The 23,597-nt window shown below is 46.7% G+C and overlaps 5 protein-coding genes across 7 annotated transcripts; 3 read left to right on the top strand and 2 right to left on the bottom strand.

Moving 5' to 3' along the window:
• Window positions 1–37: 37 nt before the first annotated feature.
• Window positions 38–5,969, bottom strand: LOC128273584 (eukaryotic initiation factor 4A). Its single transcript, XM_053011580.1, has 4 exons — window positions 5,914–5,969; window positions 2,590–2,824; window positions 933–1,770; window positions 38–635 (listed from the first exon to the last, which is right to left on the bottom strand). The coding sequence occupies exons 2-4, from the start codon at window positions 2,822–2,824 to the stop codon at window positions 491–493; spliced, it is 1,218 nt and encodes a 405-aa protein (XP_052867540.1). The 5' UTR covers window positions 5,914–5,969; the 3' UTR covers window positions 38–490.
• A 532-nt stretch (window positions 5,970–6,501) lies between these two features.
• LOC128270795 (uncharacterized) lies at window positions 6,502–8,043 on the top strand. The gene is made up of 2 exons (XM_053008215.1): window positions 6,502–6,623; window positions 6,681–8,043. Exons 1-2 carry the CDS (start codon window positions 6,502–6,504, stop codon window positions 8,041–8,043), a joined length of 1,485 nt encoding a protein of 494 aa, XP_052864175.1.
• Window positions 8,044–8,407: 364 nt separating this feature from the next.
• On the top strand, window positions 8,408–11,157 carry LOC128272905 (uncharacterized). Its single transcript, XM_053010788.1, has 9 exons — window positions 8,408–8,576; window positions 8,657–8,871; window positions 8,939–9,000; window positions 9,087–9,738; window positions 9,814–10,025; window positions 10,108–10,337; window positions 10,418–10,528; window positions 10,600–10,833; window positions 10,912–11,157. Exons 2-9 carry the CDS (start codon window positions 8,689–8,691, stop codon window positions 11,046–11,048), a joined length of 1,821 nt encoding a protein of 606 aa, XP_052866748.1. The 5' UTR covers window positions 8,408–8,576; window positions 8,657–8,688; the 3' UTR covers window positions 11,049–11,157.
• A 2,165-nt stretch (window positions 11,158–13,322) lies between these two features.
• LOC128269653 (uncharacterized) lies at window positions 13,323–21,042 on the top strand. 2 transcript variants are annotated; one of them, XM_053007032.1, is made up of 3 exons: window positions 13,323–13,632; window positions 17,905–18,474; window positions 18,539–21,042. In XM_053007032.1, exons 1-3 carry the CDS (start codon window positions 13,539–13,541, stop codon window positions 19,597–19,599), a joined length of 1,725 nt encoding a protein of 574 aa, XP_052862992.1. In that variant the 5' UTR covers window positions 13,323–13,538; the 3' UTR covers window positions 19,600–21,042. The 2 variants fall into 2 exon arrangements, with proteins under 2 accessions (XP_052862992.1, XP_052862993.1); XM_053007033.1 differs by lacking the exon at window positions 13,323–13,632 and adding an exon at window positions 15,209–15,682.
• Window positions 20,990–23,571, bottom strand: LOC128269651 (protein SDA1 homolog). Of its 2 annotated transcripts, XM_053007031.1 has the most exons (4): window positions 22,489–23,571; window positions 21,914–22,428; window positions 21,660–21,838; window positions 20,990–21,596 (listed from the first exon to the last, which is right to left on the bottom strand). In XM_053007031.1, exons 1-4 carry the CDS (start codon window positions 23,502–23,504, stop codon window positions 21,168–21,170), a joined length of 2,139 nt encoding a protein of 712 aa, XP_052862991.1. In that variant the 5' UTR covers window positions 23,505–23,571; the 3' UTR covers window positions 20,990–21,167. The 2 variants fall into 2 exon arrangements, with proteins under 2 accessions (XP_052862991.1, XP_052862990.1); XM_053007030.1 differs by having other exon boundaries at window positions 20,998–22,428.
• Between the last annotated feature and the right edge of the window lie 26 nt (window positions 23,572–23,597).

Below are 23,597 nucleotides of genomic sequence, written 5' to 3'. Positions count from 1 at the left end.
GATTATTGAAGAAGGTTATTAAACCCACGATTGCGGATGGTTGTTGTATTGTTGATTTGAATAATTTTATTAGCAATAAAAGTAGTAGATTTAGGTTTCAGTTATTAATTTGAGTTCTTCTTACACCTTGTTTCTTGCTTTATTCAGAAAGGACGTGGCTTTTCGTAGTAGATGAACTTTTTTGTTTTCCTGGTGCTGCTGCTGCTGCTGCTGCTGCTACTGATCTTGAACCGGATGATGTAATCGATTTTGCTCTGCCTGTTGTGTTCTCTACTAAATGCGGGTTCCCTCTGCTGCGGCGAGTGTCGTCGGATAATGCCCGCTTCCACCTTCCTGCCCCTTCTTCCACCTTCGTCTGTCGTCTCTAAGATATCGCTCGATCTCTGGAATCTTTATAGCCTTCTCGCGCACACGAAACACGCACACAGCACACACCAAAGAGACGCACGCACGTACAATTTGCTTTTGGAAAACGGAAAGCTTTCGGCGATTAAATCATGTCAGCCAGGTTAGCTGGCATTTCCTCAATGGTTGTGTTGTAATGCTTCTCGATATCGGCGAGAACCCGCTTGTCCTGCTCGGTGACGAAGTTGATAGCAACTCCCTTACGACCGAAACGTCCTCCACGTCCAATTCTGCAAGTAAATTTGAGTACGTGAGAAAAGACGAAATTTTGTCGGTAACGATCTCGATTACATATGTCCAACCCCACCGCCGTTAACCATTGCATTCCATTCCAACCACCATTGTAGATTCAGATTGATATCGATTGTCAAGCAACGATTGAAGCGACTAACCAATAATGTGAATGAAGCTACGGCCACCGAATGATCTTCCTCGCCAATTTGGACACGCGAGTCATAACAATGACGACTGGGCACGTGCTTTAACAACGAGGGTCAACCCGAAAGATAGCGCAGCGGTACACTTACCTATGAATGTAGTTTTCTCTCAGCGTTGGAAGGTCATAATTAATAACTAACGAAACCTGCTGCACATCGATACCACGAGCGAGCAAGTCCGTGGTGATCAACACACGGGATGAGCCGGTACGGAACTGCTTCATGATAAGATCGCGGTCACGCTGCTCCATGTCGCCGTGCATGGCCGACACGGTGAACGTCTTCTCGGCCATTTCCTCGGTCAGCTGGTCTACCTTGCGACGCGTATTGCAGAATATGACGGCCTGCGTGATCGACAGCGTGTCGTACAGATCGCACAGCGTGCCGAGCTTCCACTCCTCGTACTTGACGTCGACGTAGAACTGCTTGATACCTTCTAGCGTAAGCTCCTCCTTCTTCACGAGGATCTTGACCGGCTTACGCATGAAGTGCTCGGAAACTTCCAGCACATCCGCGGGCATCGTAGCGGACAGCAGGATGACCTGCACGTCCGGGGGCAGCTTCTGGAACACGTCCTGAATCTGATCCTTAAAACCACGTGACAACATCTCGTCCGCTTCGTCCAGGACGAACAGCTTGATGCTGTTCGGGCGCAGCACGTTACGCGAGATCATATCGTGGACACGACCGGGCGTTCCCACCACGATATGGCAACCCTGCTCCAGGCGGCGCATATCGTCGCGAACGTTCGTTCCGCCGATGCAGGCGTGGCATTGAGCCTTCAGAAAATCGCCCAGCGATATCACCACCTTTTGAATCTGCGACGCCAGCTCACGGGTCGGGGCCAGGATCAGCGCTTGGCATTCGGGGATCTCGGTGTTGATCAGCTGCAAGATCGCAATCGAGAACGTAGCCGTTTTTCCGGTACCTACGGAATCATACAAGAGCAATGTTGAATGTTTGTTTAGAATGCTGACTGAATTGAAGTTTAAATTCAATGTAATCGCTCGATGAGAAACACTGTGGGAGTTATGTACAAATGTATGCCACATTCACTCTGTTGACCAGTGTGGTTGTCATACATTTCCAAATTACTGCCCAATTTACTCTCGCACTACTTGTACCAGTCAGAGAATGTACGGAAATCACGATTTCTCGTCTTCTTGGAACTAGTGCGGATTCTCCTAGCTTAGCAAACAATATCCAAACTGACCGAACCTAATTCAAACCACAATATTAACATTGATACCGCTGAGAATACCGAAACGCAAGAGGCCGCACACAAACTCGAATTCGAACTTTTACAACACGTTGAACTTTCTCTCGCCACCAAAATTTCTCTCTCACTCGCTGTACATTGGTTTTTCTGCCCGGTCTCTCCGGCACGTGGTCGTGTACGACGAGACGGCGTTCTGCGCCTGACTATAGAAAAGAAAAACGTCCCGTTACCGGCCGGGCGCCGGTTCGTAGCGCACGGCTACGACCCTGTTTCAAGAGAGGCCAAACACAAATACACCATCTTTCCACGGAGAGATGGTTTTCTTGGCAGTTACACATAATATAAAGGTAGCCTACGATGTGTCCAGGGGGAAGCACTGAACTCAAAATAACTAAAACATATAACATTGCGTCCGCCACTTTTTGAGTGGGCTTTTGTCTAATAAAATCGATATTAACGATGATACGTATGTTGCCTTAACATTAAACGAAGGTGGTCTCAGTCTCAGTGACGGCTGTTAGTACCTACCGGATTGGGCTTGAGCGATGACATCGCGTCCCGCGATACACGGCGTAATAGCGCGCTGCTGGATGGCAGACGGTTTCTCAAAACCGTACGCGTAAATGCCACGGAGCAGTTCCTCTCGCAGGCCCATATCGTCGAAGTTCTCGACGGACTCGCTCCAGTTCGACTCAATGACTCCGTCCGGAGTCATACCTGCCGGGCCATCGTGCGACTGCTGCTCCTGGCGATTCTCATCCATCTATGGCGTAGCGTTGGATAGGACCCGGAAAGATGAAAAAAGCTTGTTAGTAATGAAAAATAAACTAAAAACAATGCTTCAAAATTTTGTTCAAATGACTCCCAACTTCCACATGTTGACCACTCGGCACTTCAGAATCAGTGTGTGTGAGCGAACAAAATGGCATTAAAACACACACACCAGCACACATTTACGTTTTCCTCGCACCAAAAGTTCTACCCCTTGCGCGTCGTCCCTAGAGTGAGCCACAGAATATATTCCCTTTGCTTTTAGAAACCACAAGGCTTTCACTGAATAATGCTCTCCGAACACAGATTAAGAAAGTAACACACAAACCTTGTGTCTTATGTCTCACCGGCACAAAACCTAACTTAACACTGAGGTTGCTTTGTTGTGTACACGCATCCTCGTCATGCTAGCCCAGAGTGGAACAGAAGCGAAAATCCTGCACTGGGAAAAGAGGAATGCGTGAACGAAACGACCAACAAAGTTGCGCGTGGCCCCCTTCTTAAAACAGCATTTTCCGAACCAGTGTGGATTACGGAAGGACGAGTTTTATATTGTAGTGAAAAACTCGACGTTGGACGAGCATTATTTTTGAACCGGTTTAAAGCATCTCTGGGCGATGGGCATTAAATTGTTCGCATGCTACTACGACTTCACATGAATCGAGCGTTTAGCGGTTTCGCGCAACCTTAAAAAACCATACTTTGCTTAGTAAGCAGATTTTGTAAACATTTGTGCCCTAGTTACGACTACGTGGCTGTGCATTCCTTTCTGGTCGAACACCATTAACACTGATAAGGGGTGCTTTTAGCCTGTTAACTCTTTGCGTATTACTTACACTGCTGGTCCAGTAACACAAACGTGAGTCGTGTACCAAACACAGCTCACCAAATTGTCGTCAAGGCAAACCCGCGTAAGTAAGCTTGACATTTCTCAACGACGGAGAAAGTATTTGTTGGCCCTACACGATTCTGTCCCTGTTCATTTCACAATACGTGAATATCCTATAGTTGTAATCGATTCGGTACATTGCTGCTGGTTTGTGGGTGTTTTAGCATGATTAACCGTATCCATCATACTGCCTAATCTGTATTTCATACCAACCCTCTACGTACTCTCCAGTGTTTCGAATTCGCACGCTGCTGCTGGCAAACTACGCCAGCGGAAGAAATGGGGAAGTCCCAGCGTAGCTTGTAACATCCGAAAGAGAGAAACGCAAAGTCTCGGAGCACACATTTCCACTGCGCCCTTCGTTCCACACTTTTTTACTTCCGAAAGTCAGCGAGAGCGAGCAGCCCGGTTTAAAGATGACGGGAATAACCAGTTACAGCTACAATGGCTATGCCATTCGTAGCCGATAAGTTGCGAGAACATCCCATCCGGCTCTCTCAATGCTCTTTCTCTCCTTCTGAATGTACAACACGTTTCAAGTTAACATTTCTTTGTACGCATTACACCATGCAATCCAATAACAACTGTATATTTGGCATCAGCAAGCGTCCATTTAGTTTCCGGAGCCGTGGTTCGAGTACGATTTGCTGAAGTACATTTCCATGCGAAACGAGCTGAGCGCACTGGAGCGTAAAGTATGATGGAAGCGAAAAGAGTGAGAGAGACAGCCATACAGGTACATCCACGAAACGAGAGAAAGACTGGACACTCGCACCATGGCTGCACATTTTCGATGACTAATCACAGAGTAAAGGATTCATCATCGGAAGCAACGTGACCAATGTCAACGACTGGCCTCAATGACGAGTGCTGAAAGAACTCTTGGTAACGAACGCAACAAACTGCATCATTTTTTACGATGAGCTTCGATGACACGTGTACCTGTTTCGATTTTTTACGCTGTTTGCTGAAAATAAATGAAACTACAAGAGCATAGAGTACGGAAGGTCTTCGGAATTGTGCGTATGGTAAGCGCTTTCGACTTCACGATAACGGTACACCGATTCCATGCCAGCGACCGAATAGTTTCCTCTTCGCATTGGAGAACCCATTGCTCTGTAGCTTTCTATTGTCTCGCTCTCTTGCTCTTTCGATCATTGTTCTCTGCGCTACTGCTATCAACGAGCGAGCGAAGGCTACTTTGCGTAGCGAACGCGAAACCTAACCTCACTTTTGCGGAGATTCCTCAACAATTTTTACCCTACGAGATGCACACTTTAGATGTTTTTGATACTTCACATTCATTGCATTAGTTCAACAAGGATTCGTCGCTCGTTAGCAAGTACAGTACATTTATGTGTGGCGATCCCGATACTGTGCATTTGTGTGCGTTCCGAGCGACGTCGTTGTCACTACCATATAGCCAGGCGTCTTCGCTGTGGCAAATTATTTTCTATGCCATTATCAAACCACGCAAACCATCCTTAAAACAACCTTCACATTCGCAACCAATGCACGCTAAATTTAGCATTACTCCTACTATCACCACTGCATTCCGCCGGCAGCGGTGCAACAAAGGAAACAAGACGATGCATCGTTTGTCTATTCGCATTAGATGAATGCTTTCCACACGTTGACTGTGCAACCCGAGTGTAGGGGGGGGGTTAAGGAAAACCTACAAACACCCGGTGCGCAAATCTGGTCAGAAAAAGTGCCGATTTATGCCGCATCACGATTCAGGAACTACGACGAAGAAGGAGCTCGAGTTTGCAGCGACGGATGAGATAACCCTGCCGGAGCTGGTTCCAAGCAGCAGAGAGAGACAGAGAGCGCAGGAACCGCCGGGTTCAAATTCCAGCCATCCATTTTCCGTGCCTATCGAAAACCTTCCAGCCGTATTTCTATGTTGCATGTTGACCCGGTAAGACAAACGCTATCTCAATTTTCAACGGCGGACATTTGGTTGGTTTCACCCGTATCTGTGGGGGTAACATGAGCTGTGATGGTGCCGCACTAGTTTGCAAGGGCATTGGGGCCGCTCTGCTGCCGTCATCGTATTGGAAAACCTAATTTGGCCAATATCACGCCCAATACACCACATCCTGTCTGTACTCGTGCATTTTCTGATTGCCGCCAGCCTTAGCTCACTCCTGCTACACTTTTCAACCCAATTTCACCCGTTTTTCACATACGTTTTCACGATTGAAGTTTGGCACTTTTACACACGTGCTGAATTTGATTTTTATAAACCAAGCGAAAGGTCGCCATATTGTCAATTTCGCAGCACCAAGTCGCCTATGCCGGTTTTTAGACCAGCGCGGGGAACGTGCGGTACAAACCGGGCGAAGCGGGCGAAGCACAGGTGGTTCGCTGCTGGCAGCCGGCTCTTTTCGCCCTCGATGGCGCAGCCCTATGGAATCGGCGAACGGCGACAGAACTCGTATACTGGTCTAAATGCGTAGCGATGAAAAAAAACAGCTACACTGCTGCCCTCTGGTGGTGACACAACCGAATTGGGAATGAAGTCTCTGTAATTGGGTGAACCCACCAATTGGGTAAATGAACTCTCTGTAATTGGATGAACCGATGAAAATGAACCGATGAACTTAGTCTGTCATAGTCTTTTTCATAGTCTTATTATTCGCCGGGTGAACGGATTCTCATTTCACTGAATACATTTCTTTACACTTACACCTTACCTTACCTTTATAATGTTTATTGTCGGTCATCGAAGTAAACATTGGGTGCAGCAACCATTTTGCCGGTTGGTTATTTGTAAAATGTATCGTTTGGAGGCTGATCTGCTAGAAGCTATTCGGAAAAAGACGAAGGTATCGCATGCGGAATGCATTGAAAACTCGAAAGCAGTGCTGCGTAGCGTTGGAAGAAATGGTGATAATTTGTAGGTGATGAAACTAAACACTCCAAAACACTACTGTAAAGTTGATTGCCACCGTAGGTATGACTTTTTGGTTCGATTGATCTCAAAATTATTGGACAATCCTCCGCCGTCGGGTGTGGACCTGTTCGAAGAATACTGTCGCCTGGCAAAAGTGGACTTCCTGCTGCCCGAACATCATCGTGCGTTTGCTGTTCCAAATCAGAAGCAAATATTGCTAGCAAAGCGCACACTTGACGCTTTGACCCAAATTGAGTCCGGCAGGATCGGTTGCCGCCAAGAACCCAATCCTCTGTTCCTGCAGGAACTCAATTCAATGGGCTACACTTTGCCGTATGGGTTTGATTATTTTATCAGCTCAGAGATGGACCGGACGGTGCGCAGCGATGAAAACGTGAAGTCATCGCAATTCTGGGGTGTCATGCGGTCACTAGGTTGCGATTATTACGTTCTGGAATTGGAACACACCGAAAAGCCTATGGAGGGAACGATAAACCGAGGCGGCACTGAGCGAAATTCGGAAATGATTTCAGAAATTATTAGTGCTTTGATAGATGGATCAACGGCACGGGCCAGCAGGGAAGATTTGTCAGAAAAGGAGTCGTGTGATACGGAAGATTCAGTTGAAAACATTACCTTAACCACGATCCTCGACATTTTGGGCAGGCTCGAGCTGATTGATAGTGAAATAGAGCTAGAACACTGTCGCAATGACATTGATCATTTGCTTTCGGAGCTAATCGATCGCTTGTATGGGATCGTTCCGGAAAAGAAAGAATCCTGGTCCACCCTTGGTGACGGAAGCATCCTAGACCTACACGACCGTTCTGCAGCATCTACGGAGACACTCTTGCGTCTTCGACTGGAGCGTCTTCAGCTCGAGGGCCGTTTGAATAGCCACACGTTTTTGGTATCGGAAGACCCAAGCACGAGATCGTGGTACCGGTTGCCAAACGTTACCCTGGAGCAACTTGAAGGCACGGACTGTATGAGACGATTTCTGACAGGAAATCTTAAAGCCACTGTCCGTGGGAAAATGGATTTGTTCTGGGGTTTAGAAGAAAATTGGTTGCGGGTTCTGATCGCAAAAATATCAGCGCATCGAGACAGGAATATCGAGGGGTCAGAAACAAACCTTGCGCTCGTAGAGAACCTGTGTGGAACGTTTGGACCGAAGATCGGCTACGACCACGAATTGGTGCAGGATCATGCTGAACGGTGGCACGAGCGGAGCGAGCTGGGGATGCAATACTGGGCATCGAAGAAGTGGCCTGGACTTTGTGCATTCAATACTGGACTGCATTTTCGCTGTTGCTACTTTGGATGGGGTTTGGAGAACCAAAAACACTGGCACAATTCAGTCGTGCGTGTCCCTTCGATCATGAAAGAGTACGATACCAGACCACGTGTGACCCCAACGTGAATCAGACACATTATTCGACGTCTAAAATGTTAAATGATGTCGGTGCAATGGAAATAAATGTCTAACTCACCTTTGAGGATTCGGACACACGTTATTATTTTCAGATCCTGACTGTTCTTAATGTAGATAAAGATTTGATAGAAAGGTTTAGGAGTGTCGCAACACACACATTTTGCAAACTTTAAGTGCTATGCAGATTGCATAGCTCAGGCGTTAACATACCGTAAAATATCGAAAAAAAGGTTCTATATTTGATCACGTGTATAAAATGTTGAATTCAATCAAAGCACAAAGAAAAAAAAGGTGAAAAAAGTCCGTAAATTCTTCCCAAAACCAAATATGTCCGGCTATCGCATACCAATTTTCCATAGTGCGTGGAGAAAGTGGGACAGCTGGTGTGGTTCCTTCTCTCTTTCTCCACTAAAAAAAACTCTGCTGTCTGATTAAGCGGGAAAAGTAGACGGTAGATTTGGCTGTCAAAACAATTCTTCGCAAATGAGAGCAACTTGCGGCAACAAACACTGAATTATTGGGTGAGGAATAGTAAAATCCGGCACAATAAGTGTCCGTTAAAACTTAGTTCGGAAACCGGTACCGGTGTTTTGGTTTGCAGAGCATGATCGTGGAAGCAGACACGGATTCAGAATGGCGAGAAACAATCGAAACATTGTGCATCTGCTGGTTAACCGTGAGCAAGGCTATCGGGATTACGGGTTCAGAAGTGCGACCGGTTCGTCAAGCTCGAGTGAAAGTTGCTTCCGCCAAGTTGCCATCGAGTTAGCTGAATTGGTGCTGCTTGCGCAGATGAAAAATGAGGACCTTTGCAAGGTAAAACAGGCTCGAGGGCATATTCCAATGCTGGGCATTAGTGATAAGCGCATGATCTGTCTTTCAGCCGCTCGACGATTTGGACAATGAAACGGAATCCGTTTTAAACATCGAACAGAGCCATCATGGGTAAATATTACGGGAAATGTCTCCCGCGACTTGCTGTTCATCGTTTCATTACGCTTCTGACCCTTATTTTTCCGTTCACTGTACAGACTTTTTACGGCAACCGTGCAGACGAACAAAAGCGTCAACGTGTTCCACACACCGTCGATGCGCAAGATTGCGAAATATCACAGTGGGGAACGCTCCGTCTGGACACTAGCGTTTCATCCGAAAAATGCCAACACTATTGCGTTCGCTACCCTCGGAGGTGCTGTATCGGTTTACGTAGATAACCAACTAGTGGCCACCCGTGACGAAACACCCACGATCGGGTCGCTGTGTTTTCACCCGACAAGAAGCTACCTGCTGCTGAATAGCATGAACCAAATAATCTTCTGGAACTGGGCTAGCGATAAAACTTACTCGGTGGACATGTACGGCGACTGCAAATGCCGGTTTCTGCACATGACGCTCGACTTGCGTCTCATTACCGGTATTACGCCAAGTCTGCTTTACGGGTCGGTCAACTTTTTAGAAGATCTCAGACAGGTGCAACCGGAGCACTTGGCAGAGACGTTCCTGCGACATGTTTACTTTATGCTAGAGAAACTAGAGAAAGCGCTTTCATTCAACAACGGTCATCGGTTGCAGAAGGAGCTAAACAAACAGTTCTATGCGTGGGTTCGGCTACTGCAAACGATTAATACCGAGGGCCACAATATCCGTGTGCGCGACACGCTCGAACCGGCGGAGAAGTGTATCGTATGTTTCGGAAAACCCAGCTCGATCAATGGATGAAGGTTTGCGAACTCTCTAACTCTGCCATTCCAATTCTAGAAATCTGATCTCAATTTGACGCTAGTGACGATGATTCGAAGAATTGAGGAGCTTCAGGAGACGTTCTCATTGCGGCCCAGCGTTATAAGTTTATGCAGCGATGATCTTCTACCGCTCGGGTACTCGATGGCTTCGCTCTACACCGAACCGTTATACTTCTTCGAAAAGATATGCCAAAAATACGTCTACCAAGATTTTAACCGATACGTCCAGTATGTAACCGATAAGTGTCGTGCAAGCGCTTGCGGATGCCGAAGCAATTTAAATTTGAGGCCTTCTCTTCTTTACCGATAGGTATAAGTTTGATCTCAGCTTGGTAAGCGAAATGCTGGACAAAGTGTTCGACATGTTTCGCCGCATCACCCCAATAGCTGTCACCAAGGAAGAATGGGAACGCCAGCGGTCCTTCTATGTCACCCAGACGACATACGTTCAACCCGAATTGAATAAACACTGTGCCTTGCAGGCATGGGACCTTGATGCGTTTAACGGCGATGTTGACGATCTTCCCGACTTCAAGGAAGGTAGGTGTGCGCCTTGCGTGGTCTAGTACTCAGAAATCAAACCTCTTCAATGGCCAATAACTTGTTTTCCAAACGATCAGAATGGAAAAATGTGATAACGATGGGAATAGTGATCAACGATTCTAACGTGGACATCTCACAGTGCGAACAATTGGTTGCCTCTGTCCGATTGCGCTCGGTGAAGGAAATGGGTAAGTTACAGTACCATAATCGATCGCTAGATGGTTACTAACTGATGTGTGCACTTTTATGGTTTTCTTAGAAATACGAAGCCTTCGACGGGACAGCTTCGGCCAGTTGATGTTCGTGTTCAAGTTTGTGACAAACTTTGTTTCGCTTTCGTTTTCCCCTTCCGGGAGGTTTGTTCTCCTAGGATTGCGGTGCACTAAGCAGCTTAAGTATGCCTACATCCTCGACAGACAAACCGGCTGGCGGATAGATTCCACCGGCGTAAACGGATGCCTCCGTGCTCCGGATGAAACTATTTTTCCCAATGGTAAGTTGCATCGAGAATGCATTTCGTAACTGAAAACAGTTTAGTTTTGTTCATGCGGCTTTTGGTTTCTTATTACAGAACGTGTGGGTCTACAGCTCTGCCTGCCATTGAACAAGGATCGGTATCTAGAGGTAAATTGCATCAAATGGGCTACCCTTCCGGGATACGGGCTGTTGTTAGGACTGAAGGCAAAATTCGTGCAGATCTGTCGGTAGTGTCTCCCGAACACGATCGCTGCTCATTATTCCCACAGAGCAAATGCACACTAGGGCTCAGTATCTAACCAGTACCGTTAAAACTATGGCACCAAATAAACCGGAGAACTATGAGCACTGTTCTCTAAATGTGGCGAATTTGAAGGTCAAGGATTACAACTTGAAAAACCAATTCAAAATGATGACAGTATCCCTCATACTATTAGATTTCATTCATCTGTGGTTCCGATCGGTTACCTTTAATACACTGCAGCACAACAGCCGTTCATAAAATTGACCGAATCTGTCTTGTTGGCCGGGATTGAACACTGCATGGTTTTGCCGCCCTGTACAATTCACATTACATCCTGTTGTCACGACGAGCACGACGGCTTTATCACCAAACGTTCTGTGGTGTCGTACCGAAATCACAACGGATGGTCGAAATTGCCCTCGGAGATAAAAGCGAAGGTACGTTTATACCCTTCTTTTTAATCTCCCCCAACGTCCAGACACAAAGTGGCGGCAAACAAGTTGTAAATTGTGGACATATTGGGTCACACGGAAGAAATGTTGTGTCTGTGGAAGTTTCCTATCTTGTTGATCGTTCTTCCAAATGACGAAAAATAAAAGCTTCTCGACAAATAGGTGAAAATGATTTACAATATAACAACATTTGCAATAGTAGGCCTCATAAATCGGTTGTTTCCGCGATGCACCGAATACGAGAGTAAGATTGTTTTTCTGTCCGTTTTTCTACCGCCGCTATGGTAGAGTTTGGCCAACCGATTCCTTTCGTAGGTCACCATGCTTCCGGATTGGTCTGGGATATGCGGGGTACAGTTCCGATAGTTGTGGAGTTTAGTTTACGTTGTTTAGTCTTATTTTGGCTAATGACGCATGTGGCATTTGTTTGTTCAGCTTTAACGATAATAATATTGCCAGATAAAGGCGTGAATGAATGTAGTTAATAACAAAATTTCAATCCCGAACAACCTCGAGATGAGACGAGAGCATCAGAAACATTAAATTTACTCAGTCAGACAACAACCTCTAAAACGCGTGCTTATCGAAAAGGGCAAACACACGCTTGATTTCCAGTACGACTTGAGTAACGACTAGTGAGAGGTTAAACAAAAACCTGACTCAAGTGGCCGCCATTTATGTTCGAAGCAGAGCGAAAGCAATCCAAACCTTAACCGAAAACAAATTATTTGACCCTTCAGAAGCCACAGGCAAGGTGTTCATGACGGCGTTGTTACGTCGTTAGAAATCAAGTTTTGTGAAGGCCAAAGCCCGAACTACTTAAAATGCCGCGCCGTGGTACGTATACGCTCGGCCTTCGTTAGCCCTTTCCAGTCCCATTAGTCCTTTTGGAATATCGGTTTAAATTAAGTAAGAAAATGCTAAACACCCGTTTTCTTACTTGTCTCAAACCCTCTCGAGCCCTTTTGCGATGTTGGAACGAAAGGTCTTTATTACTGCAGGCTAGGTGTTCAACTACAACTATTATCAGCACGGATTTGTTTGAGTTGAGATTGCATAGTTTAAATATGTCTTTGGTGAGCGGCACCATTCGGTAAGTGCTCTAGAAGTACTCACACTAATGGCCGATTGGTCATCATATCACTGCATTGATTACCATTGTCGTACACCAGTCTTTAGTAACTAGTAACTAGAGTTTTAAATCCGTTGATGACCGTTGAATAGGCTACTTAAGTTGACAAACCGATTTTCAATCAGGCATGGAAGAGATCCGATCCGAATAAGCTTTCGTTTCGGATGCATTATCAGTTCGTTCACACAGACACAAAGTGTACGGATTAGTCCAATGTTAGGACCTGTGTCACCGAAGATAGTGACCATAAATTTATACGGTGCCGATAGATGGAACCCAAGAAACAATACAGCTCCGGCAAAGATGTGTGCGTCGCCCCACGGCCGATCACGGCGGTACGGGTGTTCCTCACTTCGGAGGACAGGTCGAGTGTGATCAGGGGTCAGTCGTGAACCGTTTCTGGTCGCGCTCGGAATGATTCCTCCGGCGCCCGAGCTAATCAGTCGGCAGCGTGTGGTTCGTTATCACAACAGCGTCTTCTAGTCGCAACATTCGCGTTGCAGACACAGCTGTTTTGTTTTGAATTGGTTCGCGGTTCGGTTCCAAAACATCTGGCGTTGTTGGAGGCAGATTTGTTTGTGTGTTCTAACAAATTTGAAACAGACCCAAAACATGTGAGCTGATAGTAACGAACAGAGAGGCGCTGGCGCTGCTGCTCCGACAGTTCCGAAATTCTTTCGATTAGAACGAGTGTAGCTTAAGAAGCGATTAATGAGGGGAGTTTTGCATTAATCCATCCGTTTGTTTTTAAAGTTATAATTAGAACGGACAGAGCAGTATTAAGTTATCAATCGGGTGTGGCTTCAAAATTCGAAAAAAGGTTTGGACCCAGCAGTGTGTCTCATTTTCATTTTGAAATAGTGTGAAAAGTGTGTAATCGAGGCGTCTCAAACATGGCAAACGAAAAACGAGTTCGAATTGCGAGCAACGCAGACAACGTGGCTTATTACCACATGTACAGATACAATTCTTTGCATCGACTGAACAGTAAGTATGAAAATATTCGCATTTTTTTGTGTTCATTCCTCTTCATAATATTGCGTTCATAATTCAACAACCACACTGTGCCTGTGACACCGAGGTCTGATTTCAAAGTTTGCACAGGGTAACGGATCGTTTTATTACTGAAAGGTCATAAAGGGGAGATGACACTGGCGGCAGTTACCAGGGACTTGCGGTTTAAGACAGGTTGTCTGGGAGAAAGCCTCGGGCCGAGCAAATAATCACCCGTAACGACAAACAGAACTGTGCCGGCCAAGATCGTATCATGTGTATCACCATGATGTTATAACTTCCCGCCGCGTGGTTGAATCTGAGACTCTGATCATAAAGTGTCCACCTGCTCGAGGTGTGGTTGGGAAAGTGGTTTAAATTACTCATTTCTTAGCTATCAATATCCTCTACGGTGATTTTAACAAGCTGTACAGATAAATAGATTCAAAAACATCGGGATGCTCAAACTGTTGCTAACTTCATAGCCAGTGGCCAGTTTTTTACATGCTACTTTTCATGCACGACAAGCTGCAAATCCAGTTCTGGAGCGTATTTGCATGTTACGCTCTAGCTCTCTAGTCATGTGTTCCCGATAAGTATTCTGGCATTTCGTGAGATTTGCGACGCATATCAATTTCCGGTAGCAACGCATCGCGTTGCTGAAAAGACGGCAGATTGGCTGTAAATTGTTTGTTGGCTGATAAGGGATATTGCACAACAGCCACCTCAAAGCAACCGTGCCCATTGATCCAACGCCGTGCCGCAGTTTGAGTCCGGCCGGTGAGCAGGATCGATCCATAATGGCGTGATCGGCGGATGTATAACAGCACATCGGCCGGGTGTTTTCGATAAAGTCTATCTTTTATTGAGCACGTCAAGCGATAATGATAATCTTAAAGTATCTCCCGATAACCGGTTGTCACTCGGATGGAGACGACATGTAAACAATTTTTATGCGGCGTTGTACTTGGGTTTTTTACAGGCCATCCAAACCGACCAAAAGTGCCACTGCGGCTCGTCGGTGGATCATCCGTCTAGGGTGCGCCGATTCATCGGTCTCTATGGGAGAAATTAATTAAACTTAAGTGCAAAACTTCAAAATGCTGCTACTGCGGCACTGCCAGTGTTAAGAAATATCAAATTAAAACCTGTCCGGGATTAAGCTCTCCAACGGCAGTCAAGGAAAAGCAGCAGGCACCAAAGGAGTTTTGTTGATTGTTTAAAAATATATCGGATCGCATTTGAAGGCCTTATCGTATGCAAAGAAAATAGGATCGGTTCAAATCGTTCTCCGATAAAAAAAAATCCGATCGACGCGTAAATCTAAAACTAAAAAATACTAAAAAATACTAAAACCCGTTGACCGTTTCACAACTTTTCGAAGCAATTGACAATCGAACGTCAGTCAAAGTAATGCAGCAGCCCTGCACACTTACGCAAGCTGTCACAGCGGCACGCGGGCGATTGTACGGAAAGTGGGGAGCTGCGCGGCTTTGTTTTGAATTCCCAATCGCGAAATGAACATTGCGTTCGCGTTCGCGGGAACCAGTGCGCAGTGAACAGCTAAATAGTGAGGACAGAGCGAGCAGTGGAAATCGCACTCGGCGATCGGTTGTTTTGATTTCGCTTTCTCTTCTGCTCCGGCGAAGTTGCTCATCTCGTCTGGAGTGTTAAAAAAAGCACCGATGTGGGATGTCGCTTGTGAATTATTGTGAAACCATGCGTCGGCCAGTTGAACACGCGGACTAGTGAAGATCGTTGTGAAGATGCTGGCGCCGTGACCATGGAAGGAATCTGTCTTTTTCAAACTGATAAAGAACAACATCCAGCGGGAAGACAACGACGCGAGCAACACAAAGACTCGTGAAAGAAATGATTCGTTGCTCTCTACTATTGACAAGAAGGCTAAAAGATTGGTAGCACAAGATTTACAGAACAATGGACGAATCCCATACCTGAGTCACAAAAGTGCTTGATTATTCCTCATTACGTGAAGCGAGAACAAGCGAATATTGTTTCATATGTCAACAGAGCGCACTCCCAAGTATGTAGAAGCTGTCCCTTTTTTTGTTGGTTCCATTGCTAGTCTTGCGTTTAATTTTATCTCTTACCACGTTGAACAAACAGCGTCGAAATTCCAACGTGCCGCGAGGGCTCTTCCTCGACCACGATGCACCAACACTTGAGTGAAGTAAAAAGAAGTGAACGGCTGAGACGAAGAAGTTAGCCCGGTGATAAGCCGCAGCCGAAAGCGCTTTATTACGCGACCTACCGGGGGCATTGCATAGAAACAGTTCAGTCGGAAGAGACCATCAATCGGGTTCTTCATCCTGCGAACCCAAAAAGAAACCCCCTTCTCCCCGGGCACGCGGCACAATTAGATTAACAATAATTACCCACGACGACATAGTGCCCGAAGGGGGCTGTACGCGTGCCGCGAGATGATGCACGATTTTGGTGAGCAAAACGGTCGACTAATTGGCCCGGAACGGTAGGAAGTCTGCGTGCTGTTGGTTGGCGTAACACTCAATATTGACCTAATAACACTCTCCCGCGCGGTGGTGGCCCATTCCATTCGTTAGCCCCTCACTGTGGCGCTTGTGAGTCATGTTTGCAGGGTGCCGACAGATCAGTTTAATCATCAATCGGTCCGAGATCGACCGCAGGCATGTCCCTTAAACGTGCTGCGGCTGAAAGGAGACGGCTCGATGATAAAAATAGTCACAATTCCACTGCTATCCGCTCTGTCTGGCCGCCCGCAAATGTGGTTAGTTCAGAAAAATCTGTTGACTGCAATGTCGCTACTCGTTTCACGATACTGCGTAGCCCCACCGGATTTTTTGTTGTGGTAGACAAACATCCGGATTGCACTAGGATGAACGAGATCATTTAATCCGACCGAAGAGGGCCCGAACTGGGTTGATCGGCCTTGGCCGCGAGCTATGATTCGTACACCTTTCATGCAATGTGATGAGCTGGGCGTTTGTTTATTTCCTGGGGCATCACTCGCCGGCGCTGTGATGGAGGATGATAAAACAAATGAACCCGTTAAAAACAGATAGAGCCGGACACATCCGGCACACCGTGTTTATGCCGAGCTGTACCGTGGTCATTCACAACAGCATTTGTAAATACATTTTATTATGCATGGTAGAAAATTCGGGAAAAAATATCTAAACTCAACCATCGTGTCCCGGCCACAATGTAGCAACGTATCGTTTTGGCAAAATTCCAAGCTATTAAAGAGAACTGTTCCATATCGCCCGTGATTTGTCGTGCGGGGTCAAGGACACTATTTCTATGCGAGTGGCTTCTTATGGTTTGCGTCTATCGATTTCTGGCAGTGTAAATGGATACATTTCTTCAACAATGTCACGATTGGCAGCACGAAGGCACGAAGGAAGTACAATTAGTCATCTACTTTTAAACCGTTTGAACGATAGTTATTGATTAAACATCGATACAAATGGATAACGCAAAACGGTGTCCTCAGATTGCTTCAGAATCGTGATTAGGCAACTAACGCCTCCTCATGTTTCGCAAGCAGATAGGATGAAAATAGCTTTCGAAGTGCCACCTTGCCACTGTCTGTGGGGCTCTTGGTGTCTTCGGTGCCACCCCAAAGTCTCGCATATCATTGCTGCTGGCTGATAAGGTCCACGAAGTGGCAGTCTTCCCGTTCCCAGCGTGCAAAGATTCGCAAAATTACGCCCCACATTTTTGGGACAATCCATAGGACGCTGAGACATGAAGCGTCGTCGTGGAGTGTCCTATTTTGTGCAGCGTGATGCTCAATGGCAAGAGGGAGACTGGCCACCGTTTAGCGCAATGAGATTGCTGGGCTTCATTAGTGACAAGACGCGCGGTTTGCTACTCTTTCCCATCGTTGTGTGTTTCACTTGCATGTGATAACGTACTTTATGACGCTCGGCCACAGACGGTGGTAATGTGCGTTGTTCTTGCCAAGTTATCACTCATGTGAAACCTGGAGCATGGCTGAAACGTGACCGAGCACTCTACGTATTGTCCGCTGAACAAAGGTGCCCCGTTTCGCTTGATGGAATTAGTGCCTTATCATATTATTAGTTTAAAATTTGTTTGTGAAATCAATTATGCTCCAGTTAGCTAACCATCATGTCACCAAACAATCATGTCATCTCATTATGTAAAGCTTGCAGTGCGGTTACACACTTAATCTAATAATAATAAGAACTAAGGATGGCGCAATAATTTAATTTATAATTCCTACTTCGTCTGAATTAACAGAGTCCAAAAGCATGCACGGTGTTAAGCGCGTGATTGCGTTCTGCATTCTCACCGCTATTCTGCCGGCTTCGCTGATCATCCTGCCGCTGTACCTGCGGCACACGGTGTTTGCGGACGTCGTGTACCCGATAGCCGAGTCAGACATTATAGAAATTCGCGACGGAATCTCGTCCGTGTTTTGCCAGAAGCACACGCTTCAGATGAACAGCACGTTCAATGCATTCCAGCTGGACCACGAGCCGGAGGTGTCGAAGAACCGGAAGCACATTCGGTTGAAAAAGTCTATGTCGCTACCGGACGACACGCTGGAGTACTGGGGCTTCTATCTGCTGAAGGGAGCCACGGTGGCGCTGAAGGTTTGCTCCAGATACGACGGTTCCCGCATCCTGGTGGTGAAGGGTGAACGTAACCTTCGGACGTGTGGGTTGCTCGAGCATAACAGCAACAAAATCGACAACTACCTCAACAAAGAACACGGCCAGGTGCTGGTTACCTTCGAGTCGGCCGCGGAGTACATCAATTCGAAAGAGAGGAAAGATTCGACAGATCTGCCGGCCGACGGGAATCATGGTAAGATTGTCTCACGAATACATTGTGAATGTCGTTTTTGACCTCTTCGCTGTCTCAATTTCAGGAGGAGAAGATTTTACAGAAGAACGCACCGAAGAGAAGCTCCCCTTAGCGCACCGACCAAAGGTCCATCCTCAAAACGAGAAGGAGCGGATTAGAACAACCGGAGCACACCCGGCGTCAGATACATCCGGACGGTCCGCATATCATTCGACGACGAAGCGCATTGGACGTCCGGTATCAGTAACGACGCGAAATGTTGAACGAATCGCCACTACAACCACCAGTACGACCACGACCAGCACGACAACGGAACCCACGCTTAGTACGACGGAAAATCTGATCAAAAAGTATCGCAATTTTCGGGCCACCGAAGCAGGGCCTGCCGACGACGGTTCGGCCGACAGTGGCATGCACCGACGGCGCCACACTCACAACAAAACCGGCCACCGTCAGCAGCCCGAAACTGTGCCAGTGAACGAGCCGGATCACAATGGGGGTGAAGTTGTGGAACCGGACAGTATCGGTCAGTCCGCAGAAACGCATCAGAACCCGCAGAAAAAGCGCCGCCGCCGGAAACGGCGTGATCTGGTTTACGATCGCCGCATCAATCATGGTGGTACAGCGGTGAATTACTCGAACAACACCTCCGATTCGGTTTCGAGCTTCGAGAACAGTCTGTTGTCGTGCTACGATGGCGATATTCTGCTGGCGCACAGCTTCCCGCCGAGCAAATCGTGCCAGAGTGTGCAGTACCTCGAGGGTGCATCGCACACCGTCACCAAGCATGAAGTTGTCTCGGACGGTTATTATTATTACATCTTTTACAGCGACAATGACTACGTGCAGAACGACATTCACGCCATGTTCGACATTTACAAGCCTACGTTCCAGTACTCGAACATTTCCGACTCCAAGGGGTGTATCAACAGCACGCACTGCTCCTTTCCCATCAAATTTTGGACCAGCGAACGAGTGATCGTCGAAGTGCCAACACGGGACGGTATTGAGCACGAGGAAGACGATATTACGCTGCTCGTTTCCACTTGCCACCCGCGGATGGCAATCTACATCATTTTTCCCGTCAGCGTGCTCTTTCTAGTGCTGACGTGCGCTTTTCTGTGAACGACGATGATTATGCGCATAGCTAATTGAAGCTGTGCACCACCCTGTCGAGAGTGCACCGAGTCGGAATGATTTATAGAGCGGTCTCTTGTAATTGATAATGCTAGTGTGCCATAAAACGCAGAAAGATGGCCAAGTGCGCAACGATCGTGCGTTACATAGTGCATGTAATTAGTAGATTAACCATATCGTCACAGAAAATCCCATGTAAGTTCGTGTTTCGAGCTCGGCCAAATTCGCACCATCCTGTTCTGACCGCCCAAGAGGGTCAGAAGAATTCTCGATCGTTTCATAACTTATCGGATCACGACACTCGTAGTTGCGAGGAAAGTGTATGGATATGTACGGGCTCATCAGGTTTTAAGTCAGACAATGGTTACGTTAGCTGTAAAGGTTTAACATGCTCAATGGCACATGCTGTGAATGGTCAGAATGAAAACGATTGATTGAAAATGAATGATTGATTTTGTAAGTTAGGAAATCTAATGTTGGGCAATGTGGCCTGCCTGAAAAAAAAAACAAATCATCAACAAAATCCAACGTAGACAACTGTTGTTGCTCCAAAGTAGCGGAAAGAAGTACAACCAACTTTAGTTAGATTGAATGCTGCTTGCCCGGGCATACGCCGGAACAGTCAAAACAAGAGGCATCGGAAGGGCGTTCATTAGATTATTAGTTAGTTTCGCATTAGTGGAAGTTAGTAGGTTAGCTCAATTGAAATTTTAATCTTAGTATATATCTTTCAGGCAAATAATTACAATTTTCTTGGCAATACTTTGCCATTTTGAGCAGCGTTTGGTTTAGCTTTTTAGTATCGCGTGCAATCGATGTTTAGTTATTAATGTTTGTTATTATTAGCCTTATGTTTTTATCCTATTCAACGTGCCGGGGAGAGTTTTGTTTCCACTTAATGGTTGTGATTTTGTGCGGCGGATCCACCGTAGATTTTAATACTTTGTTTAGTCACCACGTTGGGCTCATTTTAGTCTTCCGAGTCTTGGTAATTGCAGTGCAATATGAAAAAAATATCATATCGGCCGATTGTGAGCATTATACAACGGAGTTGGTTTATGTTAGAAACAAGGATACAAGCGGTGTAACAGCATCCGAACGCTCATCGAAAGTTACCTCAAATCAGTGGATGAATATTAAGCTTGATATCAACCCGATCGCGCCTCAGCGTGCGCTCAAGGCAAAAGAATATCATGTAGAGGAAGCCCGATGAAGGGTCCCTTATCACATTGCTTCAAATAGAATGGTGTCAGTTTTGAATTGTGATAAAAACAACCAATAGACAACATATATTATAAAAAAATTATTGCGCGTGTTTACCAGGTCAGTCGTATAGTTATTAAGAGGTTTTTGAGAGTTATCGAATGTAGAAGGAGATTCCAGTCGAGTCGCGCGTGAAATAAATATTATTACTTCTGTTGAGATGCGGTAATGGCATATTTGCTTGTCTTGGCGTCTATGGCGTAATTATATCACATTTTCGTTTTGTTTGGCAAACATCTTTACCTTTATCTTTATTTGTTCCGTACTTTCTATCATTTTCCCAATCCTCACCCCTATTTCATCTTTTTCTGTTGAGTCAGATGTTTGCGCAATGCAAGCTGCTTCTCGCGGAACGATTTCTTCACTTTGCCCCGGGCCTTGTGCCGAACCATGCCAAAGTTTTTATTCTTCATCTTTTCACGATTCGTTTTGGAGCAGTGCGGGTTCTGCCGCCGATCCCGATAGCCAAACTTTTCGCGTCCCTCTTGGCCCTTCTTCATACTCTCTACGCGCTCCTCTCGGTCCGCTTTGCGTCGCTTGTAGATCATCTCTATCGCGTCCAACTTCACGAACTCACTGCGCTCCGTTTCCAGCTGGCGCTTGCGGCTGTGGTGCGTAACTTGCTTCTTAACCCGCTCCTGTTCGATCCGGGCGAAATCGGCATCGGTGAATATCTTGGTCAATGCCAACTCCTGCATTGCCTCGGCCGTGTTCAGCGTTTTCTCGGACGCAGTTGCTTCCTGTTCACTATCGGTCGTGTTGGATTTAGAAGCTTTCGTTTTGGCATCATTCTTCTTGCGTTTTGAATCAGCAACCTTGCTGGGTTCTGAGTTCTGCTCTTCCTCTTCGTCTTCTACTTCCTCCTCTTCACTGCATTCTTCCCATTCTCCCTCATCGTCACTATCATCGTCGTCGTCGTCATCCTCACCATCACTTGCGTCGTCGGAATCAGAATCCTTTCCGGCTTTATCCTTTGAAGATTTGATCATTGTGATGCTCTTCTTATTTTTGCTCTTTTCTTCCCTCAGCAGAGCATCACACTCATCTTCGCTACTGTCCACGTCCACCCAGTCGGAATCGTCGCTGGCTGCTTCCTTTTCCTGCTCTAGGGCAGGAGCGTCCTCCCGCAGCAGTGCTTCGGTGCCGGGAATGTGATCGATCGCCATCACTTCACCGTACCGTTTCGGTTTGATTTCCACGCTCGCTTCCGTAGGCCGGCCCCGGTACTTCTTCGCAAGTAACGTCGGAATTTGTTCACGGTACAGCATAATCAGCGACTTCGAGGCCATCATCACCGACTTTTCCTTGTAGTTTTTGTACATCACCAAATCGCGCAGCAGATCCTCGGTCATCGCCAGTGGACACCGAAGGCAGATCTCACGCACCGCATTCAGTCCAATCGCCATGACGTCACTCGAATTACGCTCGGTGACGAAATTGTTCACCAACGTCTTTATGACCGGTTCGATCATTTCCGGCGGTACGAGTTCGTGTGAAGCTTGGGCGGCAAACTGCAGGATACGTGTCACCTGGCGCTGATGGGGTTTGATGAAGCTGTAAACGAAAATGTGCATTAGAAGCAATGTCAGATTGAGACAGATTGAGACAGGTTACCGCGCAACGTAAGGGTAGAAACTGAAGAGAAATAGCTCGTGGATTCCGATCAGACGCGAAATTACATCCAAATGCATCAGTTTCACCTCGAACCGCTCGTTGCCATCCTGCAGCTGCTTAAACAGGTTCTCGGCCATCCCCTGCGGGTTGTGTATCAGGTGGATCGCGGAAAAATTGAACGCCACCGGTTTGCTTTTCTTCTTCTTGTTCTGCACGTACAGTTTCTTTGCAGCATCCAACTGCTTCTGGCGCTTACGAGTCTTTTTGTTTACCTTCGTTGCCATCATAATACCCTTCAGATCGACTTCCCGGTCACTATCGTCGTCCGAATCCTCCTCCTGGTCCCTTCCGAGGAAGAACTTTAACGAAGCCACCATCACCTTGGTCACCTTCGAGAAGCAACCAACGTTCGCCAGGACGTTAACCGTTTTGGCATCGTTCCAGATTTGCTTCCGGTACAGTTCGATCATAATGTCGGCCGACATTTTAGCTGCCTTCGGGTTCGTATCGCGCAGCATCGTGTACATGAAGCTTTGCAGTGTGGAATTCAATTTCATATCCTTGTTCTTTGCGTTCATATTCTTGATGTCGGTGATAATGTGATTCTCTAGGAACGTTCGCAGTGCCTTATCCGGGCAGCGCAGTAATTGGAAGAACAGCTCCAGCAGATCGAGCGGTGATATTAGGTTCTTATTACGCAGCAGTATCAGCGCCCGGCAGAACGTGTTTCGCATCTCCGGATCGAGCGTGGTGGAGTGTGTTTTCAGCAGATCGACCAACGTTTGCGGAAATGTTGCCATATCCTCCAGGTAGCACTGGGCGACCTGTGCCAGGAACATGATCGACTCACACAGACTTTTATTCTCCTTATCTGGCTCGAGACGAAAGATGTCCAACACGCTCTGAAAGTGGTGGTATTGCTGGAGAAACTCATCGCGATAAGAGTCTGGATCGCGCTTGATGAGGTTCTGCAGCTGGGGCAGGTTATCCGGCAGTTGATTATTGTGGCGCACCATGGTGGGGACCGAGTTGCCGGAAAATCGGGCTTTTTGGCACAGAAAACAATCAACACACTAATTCACGGCCCCGGCCACACGTGTAAAGAACGA

Source organism: Anopheles cruzii, chromosome 3, assembly GCF_943734635.1.
Source record: "Anopheles cruzii chromosome 3, idAnoCruzAS_RS32_06, whole genome shotgun sequence".
Classification (NCBI taxonomy): Eukaryota; Metazoa; Arthropoda; class Insecta; order Diptera; family Culicidae; genus Anopheles; species Anopheles cruzii.
Note: the sequence above shows the minus strand (reverse complement) of the source record. Positions and strands in the feature narration are given on the sequence as shown.